At 38.9% G+C, this 10,570-nt stretch overlaps 1 protein-coding gene across 2 annotated transcripts; it reads left to right on the top strand.

Moving 5' to 3' along the window:
• Nucleotides 1-410: 410 nt before the first annotated feature.
• On the top strand, nt 411-7,115 carry LOC102731527 (C-myc promoter-binding protein). 2 transcript variants are annotated; one of them, XM_081809861.1, is made up of 9 exons: nt 411-553; nt 1,956-2,131; nt 2,226-2,372; nt 3,683-3,881; nt 4,121-4,375; nt 5,541-5,658; nt 5,777-5,803; nt 6,267-6,429; nt 6,594-7,115. In XM_081809861.1, exons 1-9 carry the CDS (start codon nt 548-550, stop codon nt 6,670-6,672), a joined length of 1,170 nt encoding a protein of 389 aa, XP_081665987.1. In that variant the 5' UTR covers nt 411-547; the 3' UTR covers nt 6,673-7,115. The 2 variants fall into 2 exon arrangements, with proteins under 2 accessions (XP_081665987.1, XP_081665988.1); XM_081809862.1 differs by lacking the exon at nt 5,777-5,803 and having other exon boundaries at nt 416-553.
• The last annotated feature ends 3,455 nt before the right edge of the window (nt 7,116-10,570 follow it).

Below are 10,570 nucleotides of genomic sequence, written 5' to 3'. Positions count from 1 at the left end.
CGGGACTCATCCCGGGACTCCAGGATCATGACCTGAGCCGAAGGCAGTCGCTTAACCAACTGAGCCACCCAGGCGCCCACACATTCTTGTATTTTAAACATGGAAAAAGAGAAACAACAAATTAGTAATTAAAATAACTGGAATGCCTTGTAGCCTGTACCCACAAAGTACGTCATAAGTGAGTGATGAGCCCGTACCCACAAAGTAACTTCGTAAGTGAGTAATGAAGCTAGGGCTTCCCACCCCTAGCATGTGGGAAGCTGTAGAATCAGAGCACACTTCCTTAAGTTTGTACTCAAAACAAAAATGTGTGCCTTTTTTGGTTTTTTCTTAAATTACCTTTGCTATTTTGAATAAAACAGTTGGACATTTTATCAGAATTTATGGAGGTAAAAGATTTTCATATCCTTTCTCATTCATTGTAATGGTTTTGCTCTTTGTTTTTTAATAATGAACAGGATCCCTGTCAAAGTTTGCCTTACCTGGGAAATCAGAAGTGGCACCTTCCTGCAACACAAGTAATACAAATATCTTCCAGAACTATGCAATGGAGGTACAGTTTTAATCTGAAGAGCGTCTTCCTGTACTACTTACACTACTTCTAGAACTTATGTTCCTTACGTATTCATGGTCAGGGGTAGAGTAACAAAAAGTTAAATATGTAGCTTCTGAAAATTTCAGAATGTATATTGCAGCTGAATAAACATTAAAATAGCCAGTATTTCAGAATACCAAAGTCATACTACTTCATCTCTGTTTAGGAAAGTCCCACGCCTCCTTCGGGATTTATCAACGTACAAAAGCATTTCCATTTTCAGTATTTCTAGTTTCCCTGATTATCTCTATGTTCTTTTTGAACTTTTATTTCACATTTGAACCTCTTAAAAACCAATTCTGCTATGCAAGCACACTTTTAGGATGAGGGGACATGGAGCTGTTTTGGCATTTGTGTCCCCTTTGCCCATCATGTTTTTCGTCTTTTGTATCAGTTTGACGTGGGTATCTGCTGGAGATGTTGCTGGGTGTCTCTTTTTTTTGCAATGAAAGAGTTACGCTTTTACACTTTAAAAGTTTTCCCAAACTTTTGTATAAAAATTGCTTCCAAATACATCTGTGAGTGTTGTTGCTTTTTCAGGCCAGTTTGTATAAATTTGGAAAATAGATTTGCTTGTAGCTGAAAGATAAATGATGAGCACAGATATTACAATTGATGAAGTTTCTCATGGTTTGAGGAATTTCTATATTTTATTCATGTAGTGACAGCATTTACATTCATCGATAGCAACACTTCTTAAACTGTCTTTAGTGACAGACCAGGGTTTTGTTGGAGTTTTTAATTTCCAGTCTGTCCTGGCTGATGCTCTTGTGAAAATGTGTATTGATTACAAACTTAGATATTGCAGCAATGACCAATTGTTTTAAAGGTTTCTAAGTCCTCTTCTCAATTTCTTTACTTATCACAAATCGAAAAGAGTTTGTGGACCCACACTTGTCTGGTGACCACACTATGAGTAGCACACAGACCCATAATATGTAATTATGAATACCTATTTTGGGTATTAGCAAATTAATGCTTGGGTTTACTTTTTCACTAATAAAACCATGGCAGGTTCTGTAGTAATTATAATGGTAAGGTTTCCTTTCTTAAATGCAAGGTTCCCTTTCAGGGAAAAATTTTGAAATCGATTTAGCTGAATGTAATCTATTTTTTGTTTGTTTGTAACTTCTGAATCCTTCTGACTTTTAGTTTTCTTTTCTTTTTTTTTTTTTTTTGAGAGTGAGTAAAGCGACAGAAGTTTATTAAGTGAAAATACAGAAAAAGCTCTCAAGAGTGAGAGGGGTCCTGAAAGGGTTGCCTGACTTTTAGTTTTCTAATAGATTTATGGATTGAAGTGGTTTTTAATTCATAATATCTCCAACAGGCTCGCTTTATAAAGTGCTGTTTTTTCCCATAGGTTCTTATCTCAAGTTGTTCTCGGTGTAGAACATGTGATTGTCTCGTCCATGATGAGGAAATCATGGCTGGCTGGACAGCAGATGATTCAAATCTCAATACTACATGCCCATTTTGTGGCAATCTTTTCTTGCCCTTTCTGAATATTGAAATAAGAGATTTAAGACGGCCTGGAAGGTAATGATTTGTGCTTTCTTTTTCCTTCATGTTTAAGGATCATATTTCCTAGAATATCTCTTTTCTCAAAAAGTTCCTTTAATTCACATTGCAGATACTTTCTGAAGTCAAGCCCATCTACAGAAAATATGCATTTTCCATCCTCCTTTTCAACTCAGACAAGGCAGTCTTGTATCTCAACATCAGCCTCTGGTCTTGACACATCTGTTATCTCTGTTCAAGGGAATTTTGATCTCAACAGGTAATTATAATTATGTGGAACTATATTTTAACATGTATTACACATGTTTCTGAAAATGACAGAAAAATCAGCTGACCATTTAAAATTTCTAGGGGCGCCTGGGTGGCTCAGTCAGTTAAGCATCCGATTCTTGATTTCAACTGAAGTCATGATCTCAGGATCATGGGGTCGAGCCCCACGTCGGGCTCTGCGCTGGGCCATGGAGTCTGCTTGAAATTCTCTTTCTCCCTTTCCCTCTGCTTTGCTCGCACGTGTGCACGCTCTCTCTCTCAAATTTCCATGTATGATAGATTCATAATCTTAAGTTCTTTCCCCTACTTAAAAGTTTTAAAATTCTCTAATAACCTAAATGTCTAAACAGTTATAGTTTATGCTTTATGAATCCCCAGAGTTTAAGCTGTAGAATTCTTATATGATAACATTTACTAGTGTTTTAAAAGTAAAACTAACACCTGGAACACCTGGACTGGCTCAGTGGGTAGAGCATGCGACCCTTGATCTCAGGGTCATTAGTTCGAGCCCCTCATGTTGAGCGTGGAGCCTACTTAAAAAAAAAAAAAAAAGTAAAAATTCTGTAGAACACCTGTTTACAGTGAACATCTTTCTTTTACCCCTGTCTCTTTAGGAATTAAATCAGTCCTAACTTACTTCTGCTTTAGAATATTTAATAACCTGAGAAAACATTTAGAACTGATAGAGGAACTGTAAAATCAAAGGAAGACTTTACAGTAAGCCTAATATAAGTGAATTTACACTCAAAACAAATGCAGAAATTGACTCCATTTTGGAGAAGTGCCAGGTGCATCATACACATAACGGGGCAGGTGAAGTCATACTGTTAATGGCATGTGCAGGAAAAAAATGCCTCTGGGGTACTGGCCGGCTGGCATGACCTGTTTGATCCTGCTTGCCTAGGCAGCACAGTCGCAAACCTGTGTGCTCGTAGGATTAGTGGAGCCCTTTCTCTGACCGGGTCCCCCTAGCTTGTGACTCCTGAAGGAATAGGCGCCTGTTTTTTCTGCTTTGTATCCTCTGGGCCTACTGGGGTTCCTGATGTGTAACAGTTGTCCACTAAATGTTTTAATAAATGAATGACTTTTGAATATTCAAAGTTCACTGGATAAAAAGGAAATTTAACATGATTAGACTACTTAAAAATATATCCTGTTCCCCAGCCGACTTCTGACTAACATCTTTATTTGATTTACTTTGCTGTGTATCCAGCTCTGATTCTAAAGATCTGGTTGTTCTGGATGAAATAAAGTAAATCTAGACAATGATATGCTTTTTTTCTTTTTTCAATGCCCAAGCAAATCTAAACTGCTGGAAAATACATATGCCCGAAGTATTCAGATCCCTGCTGATAGATCAAAAACAGCTATGTCAAAATGTCCAATATTTCCAATGGCCAGGAGTGTTAGTACTTATGGCCCCTTGGATAAGGAAGACACTGGAGGCCAGAAGCTCATTCCTACAGGCAGCCTGCCAACTACTTTACAAGGAGCTACCGTATGTATTTTGGTGTTTTTTAAAATTTGGACATTGATGATTTACATATGATTTTGTTCCCCTTGTCCTATATAGCCTTATTAGCTTCAATTTTATAATATATCAAGAAGAGTTTCTAGTCCCATGATACAATTCTAGTATTTCCTACTTATATGGAAATCATTGATAGGAATTTTTTAAATTGATTTAGTATCATCAATCTTGTATTTTCCATTTATGCTTTTTTATTTATTCAACAGGATTCTTTAGGATTAGAGTGGCACCTCCCCAGTCCAGATCCTATCACTGTTCCATATCTTAGTCCTTTAGTGGTATGGAAGGAGCTTGAAAGCTTACTGGAAAATGAAGGCGACCATGCAATAACAGTGGCAGACTTCGTGGACCATCATCCAATCGTGTTTTGGAACCTTGTATGGTATTTTAGACGTCTTGACTTACCCAGTAACTTACCTGGATTAATTCTTTCTTCTGAGCATTGTAACAAGTATTCAAAGGTATGAAAATAAAAATTAACTAAAAGGCAATGCTACCATCACTATTGTAATATTTGCATATTCTCAATGACAAAAAAGTAATTTTTATGTGAAGTTTTTTAAATAACCATCTGAATCATTAGATCAATAAAATTGTTTTCGTTGCATTTACAGATAGTTTTTCTTCTTACAGCCTAGCAGTAAGACAAAATCATGTTTTGTAGCCTTCTTATAAAATTGATACAAAATGGGCTGTGTTTTTGTTATAACCTCAAGAAGAAACTGTCAATGACTCTTATCAGAAGAGTTTGTGATTTGGCCCCACTCATGTCTCATACCTCCTTCAAAAACAAGCCTTACACATGTTTAGGAGGATATTTGTAATTCCTAGTTCAGGCATGTGCTACCAATTCTCTTCAGTCCTTTACTCTGAGTTTTTGCTTAACTAGTAAACAACTATGTGTTTACTTGTATTTTTGATCCATTGTTATATAAAAGTGTTTTATTTCTTCATATGCATCACCACCACTAAATCACAACATCTCTAAGTTCAGGAACTTTTTCTGCCTACTTGTACTCATGTCTATGATTGTGCATGTGGTTTGGATTTTCAGCACATGACAAATGAATGACCAAGAGGTTAACTCAGTGACTTATCTAGGGTAGGGTCTTGGACTGATGTAGAATGAGGCTCCGGGATTCATTTTTCTGGGGACCCTCAGTCATAAGCTGGTTAATGTTAGCCTTTTGTGGTACCCTTTCTTACTGATCTAAGTATTTGGTTAAATCTGCTACTTCAGAGGGATACCTGGGTGGCTCAGTCAGTTAAGCATCTGCCTTCAGCTTGGGTCATGATCCCAGGGTCCTGGGATCGAGCCCCGCATCAAGGCTCCCTGCTCCGCAGGGAGTCTGCTTCTCCCTCTCCCTCTGCCACTCATCCTGCTTGTGCGCGCTCTCTCTCTCTCTCTCTTTCTCAAATAAATAAATAAAATCTTAAAAAAAAAAACTACTTCAGAGATCATTAGCTTTTCAATTCAGCCCATCTTCCTTCAGTCGAGATAAAATGCATACAAACCAGTCATTTTCTGTTCTCTTTTCTCTCTCGCACACATATAAGGATCTTTATATTTACAAAACCTTATCAGGTAAGGATCATTAATGAATATCTGTTTGTTCTTCAACACAGATTCCTCGCCACTGTATGTCTGAGGATAGTAAATATGTTTTAATACAAATGTTATGGGACAATATGAAATTACATCAGGATCCGGGACAGCCCTTGTACATCCTCTGGAATGCCCACAGTAAGTGCTATCATAGAATGCTGACTTCGTTTGTGTAAGAGTAATCTCTACTTGCTTTAAATAGCAGTAGTAAACTATAACTAACTTTTATTTTACTTTACTACTTTTTGTCTTACAGGTCAAAATCGTACTCTTTTGTTTGAGAGTGAGTGTTAAGTTTGATGTTTTTAGTGCTATCTTCCATGGAGGCCAAGGGTTTTTTTGTTTTGTTTTGTTTTGAGTGGTGCTGTGTATGTGCTGGAGGGGTTATGTTTTGTGGAGTTCGCTTTTAGCCCATTGCTTGTCCCAGTTTCTTCTTTTTACATATTTGTTTGTTTCCATCCCAGGCTGCTGATTGAGAATTTCCTCCAGGGGCTGTATTAAGGAAAACTGCATTTTTAGTTTTTTTCTATTTGAGGCCACAGAAAGCTTTAAGCCTGTTTTCATCATTATGTGTCTTATTTTTTTCCTTTTTTTCTTTCTCATCCTTAGATTTCTATTCCTTTATCTATTGCCCTTAATTTGTTTTTAGTGCTTTGTAGCTTCTTGATTAACTATCAGTTGCTGCTTAATTATATTGTCCTTTACACGTAGAACATTTTCCTTCATCTGCTCTTTTTCTTTTACAGCCCAAAAGTATCCAATGGTCCATTTATTGCAAAAAGGTGATAATTCATTTAACCAGGAACTATTGAAAAATATGGTAAAAAGCATTAAAATGAATGATGTGTATGGACCAATGAGTCAAATTTTAGAGACACTGAATAAATGTCCTCATTTTAAAAGACAGAGGTAAGTCTGTCTTAAATGAATATATTGTTCCTCTAAGCGGATTCGTATTATTGGCTTAGTAATTTGTTTGATTACTTCATGCTTATATTAGCATAAATATTTTTGTATAGAATGTAGAGATTATATGAATAGTAATATCTTCTCCACTCCTTCCCCCCCCCTAGGAGTTTGTATAGAGAAATACTATTTCTCTCACTTGTGGCCCTGGGAAGAGAAAACATTGATATAGGTAATCCAGCATAATATCTAACATGTAATGTTTATATATCTTGGTATCATTTTCGAAGTATTTTTATATTGGTAGTCTTTATTATTATTTTGATATTTATTATTTTAATATTAAATTATATTAATATATTAGAAGAATTCTTCCTTTGATTTTTTTAATTTAATGTACTAGATACTTTGGTCATATTATATCAATGATAAATGATAAAAGCTAACATTTTTTGAAGCCTACTGTGTACCTGACATTGTAGCAAGTACTTCCCATGTATTATCTCCTGTAATTCTCCCAAAAGCCCTATGAGATAGGGACTGCTGTCATTTCAGAAGGATGTAAGGTAGCTAAATATCTATTTCAGGAGGGCCCAAACTTTTTTGATTGATCGTCTCCTTCTCCCAGTGATTGTGCTTGGGCTCCCTTTAAGTTGCCATTTCTAAGTCTCAGGAAAGGGCGGAAATAGCCCCTGGTAGAAAAAAGGAAGAAAGGGGTGGCTGTTAGGCATTGAGAACCTGGAGCAGAGTTTCGGCATCTTGTCTGAAAAGTTATAATGTGAATAAGTTGATGAAAGTTATAATGATACACATAAGTCCTCTGGCTTGACTGGTATCTAACGTGGGTGCCCTGCTTAAGTAAACCCACTCCCAGTTAAAGAGAGAATATGTAATCGGCCATACTTTTTAGGTGACTGTATATTGTCTTAACAAAAACATATCTGGTTATTTAGCGCTAGTCAACACTTTGGTTGACTTTTTTCTTTTTTTTTTTTTTTTTAAGATTTATTTACTTGTTTGAAAGAGAGAGGGAGAAAGAGATCATGTGGAGGGGCAGAGGGAGAGAAGCAGACTCCCCACTCAGCACAGAGCAGGACACGGGGCTTGATCCCAGGGCCCTGAGATCATACCCTGAGCTGAAACCAAGGGAGTCAGACCCTCAACCGACTGAGCCACCCAGGCGCCCCTCAAAGTGATGACAATATATAATAAGCTTATGCCCTATTACAGGTTGCTCAGCCAGACCGTGTGGGACATGAACAGAGAACAGGAGCCCTGCCTGCAGCACTGGCTTCCCAGCAAGTTCACTAGAGGGTGGGGAAGAGTAGGAGTTAGTGAATGAAGTAGAGGGCGTGGAGCAGCCATCCCTAACTGGGTATCTCAAGGGGGTATCAGGTGCCTTCTGACCAAAGGTGACCTGTGTCACTGGGAATTGTCAGCCTTGGTGCCAAGAGAGGACCTGTAGAATCCAGAAGCAATGATGCGTATGGGTGAGATGGCAAGCATCTTACAGAACGGAACTACTAGATAAGGGGTAGTATTTTTTATGCACTCATTATCTAAAAGGGTTAACCTTTTCTGGGCACATTCTACAGAAAAGTCAAATTTAGTTAAACTTGAAAATAAATTTCCTGGCCCCCTAAAGTAATGGTGAGAGAGGGACAGTACGAAAGGCTTGTCTTTATCTCAGCAGTCGGTCATTCACTTTGCTGTCGCCAAAGCAAGCATTACATGCCCCCTGCAGTGGTGCCGTTAAGCACCCTTTCCCCAACCAGAGCCGAATTTACAAACACACTTCTTTTCTGACCCTAACCCCCACGCAAAATTTTACTCCTCCTCTATGAGAGCTGCTTGGAGATTATTACACAGGTACTTTTACTGGTACCTTAAAGGAGTTTACCATTTCATGAGTCCAAGAGCCCTTTTCCTCTGACTCTCTGCTTGATGACAGACCTGATAGTAACTTCCTTTGCCAATTCTTTGAAGGTTTCTGGAAGCATCTGAGTTCTTATGGCCTGTCCTTTATGGTCCTCTCTGGGTGCAAAGCTCTTCACTGTCTATATATGTTGGGTGTCCCTCAAAAAACTATCACTTTCTGTGTAGACCCAGAGTTGATGCCCGAGGAGAATTTAGAAACCCAAGGGGAAGGATTGGAGACTAGAACAATAATGGGAAGGGGGAAAAAAAGCAAACCTGGAAACAAATATAAATGAGTAAGTAATTCGTATTAGGATGGACTGATGGAGGGACAACCTGGATGTTAAAGGGTTTGTTTATGGAGGCTTCTGCTGAGAGGCAGACTGGACCATAGGGCAAGGTACCTAAAGTGCATTGTGACCAGGAGGGAGTGGAGAATGTGTCCGGGAACCAAGTCTAAGGTGCCTCAGGGCCAGACAAGTTTAAAAATAAGAAAAGCTTCAGAGGAAGTGGCAGTAAGTTGAGAATTTAGCCAGAATATGAGTGGGGGAGAAAACAAACAAACTTTAAAGTTTGCAGGAAGATCCTGAAGTGAAGAGTCTGCTATTTTTGAGTAACCAAAAGGCCAGGGAAGAGAGAGTTCAACGAGAAAAGGTGGAGTGAGTGTGGGGTGAAATGAGTTTGGAGAAACAGGTGGGAACTAGATCATGCAGTCTTATAGGTGCTGCCAAGTATTTTGGAAGGAATCCTCAGTGCAGTGGGAAACATCTGGGGGATTCTTAGGCAGGAGAGAGACATGTTCGTATATGTGTTTTACCAGGATCTCTAGTCTATGGAGAACAAATTGGGTGGGAACCCAGCAGATTGTGAAAAGGGCAGTTAAGAAGCTAATGCAAGAATACAAGGGAAACCAGGTGGTGCCTTAGGTTTGACATTTTAAACAAAACCAACATTTAAAGGACGAAGAGGAGCTCCTGGCTGGCTAGGTGGGAAGAGCCTGCGACTTTTGATCTTGGGGGTCATAAGTTCAAGCCCCCACATTGGATGTAGACATTACTAAAAAAAATAAACTTAAAAAAAATAAAGGACAAAGAGGCTGATTTGGTCAGAAAGAAAATAAATCTGCTCATTTAAAAGCTAGGAATTGGAAATTGGCTTTACACTAAAGTGGCTTTTAAACATTTTAGCTATAAATCTGAGCCCAGAAGAGATCAGTGTTTGGTATCTTTGTTTGGAAAAAAAAAGTATGACCCAGAGAAATATAACCAAGGAACATTGTACTCAGAAGTTACCTTAAGTCATGGATTTCCTAGTTGAAATAAAGGTGGAAAAATCTGGACAAGTTCCAGTAAGAAAGGTAAAACTTATTTAGAATTAAGAACTATTTGATGGAGAAGGCTAATGGAAGCGTAACTGTGTTTAACCTATAATTTTGTTTGTAAATAAATACTGTATGAATGTGTTGAGCTGCACTTTCCATTAAAAAGAGGAAAAGAGGGGCGCCTGGGTGGCTCACTTGGTTAAGCGACTGCCTTCTGCTCAGGTCATGATCCCTGAGTCCCGCATCGGGCTCCCTGCTCAGCAGGGAGTCTGCTCCTCCCTCTGACCCTACCTCTCTTGTGCTCTCTCTCTCTCACTCTCTCTCTCTCAAATAAATAAAAAATAAAAAAATAAAACTCTTCAAAAAAAATAAAATAAAATGTTAAAAAAATAAAAAGAGGAAACGAATGAATGGGTTCAAATTGCAACCAGAGGGCTTTGAGCAGGATGTTGTAAATATTTGTGCTTTTTTCGTTTTGGGGTTTTTCTGGTTTTGGGGGTTTTTTTAGAGAGAGAGCCGTGCATGTGCGTGGCCGGGGGTGGGGGGGAAGAGCAGACGGAGAGAGAGACTCTTAAGCAGGCTCCACACCCAGTGCAGAGATGGACTTGGGGCTCAATTTCATGACCCTGAGGTCATGACCTGAGCCAAAATCAAGAATCAGATGCTTAAATCGATTCAGCCACCCAGGTGCCCAGAATATTTGTTTTTTAACTATAATGGTTGTGAGGGGCACCTGGGTGGCTCAGTTGTTAAGTGTCTGCCTTCGGCTCAGGTCATGATCCCAGGGTCCTGGGATCGAGCCCCGCATCAGGCTCCCTGCTCAGCGGGAAGCCTGCTGCTCCCTCTCCCACTCCCCCCTGCTTGTGTTCCCTCTCTCACTATCTCTCTCTCTGTCAAATAAATAAA

Source organism: Leptonychotes weddellii, unplaced genomic scaffold (genome assembly GCF_054177405.1).
Source record: "Leptonychotes weddellii isolate Sample4059 unplaced genomic scaffold, ASM5417740v2 HiC_scaffold_1474, whole genome shotgun sequence".
Lineage (NCBI taxonomy): Eukaryota > Metazoa > Chordata > Mammalia > Carnivora > Phocidae > Leptonychotes > Leptonychotes weddellii.
The sequence above is the reverse complement of the archived record's forward strand: the minus strand, read 5'-3'. Positions and strand labels throughout refer to the sequence as shown.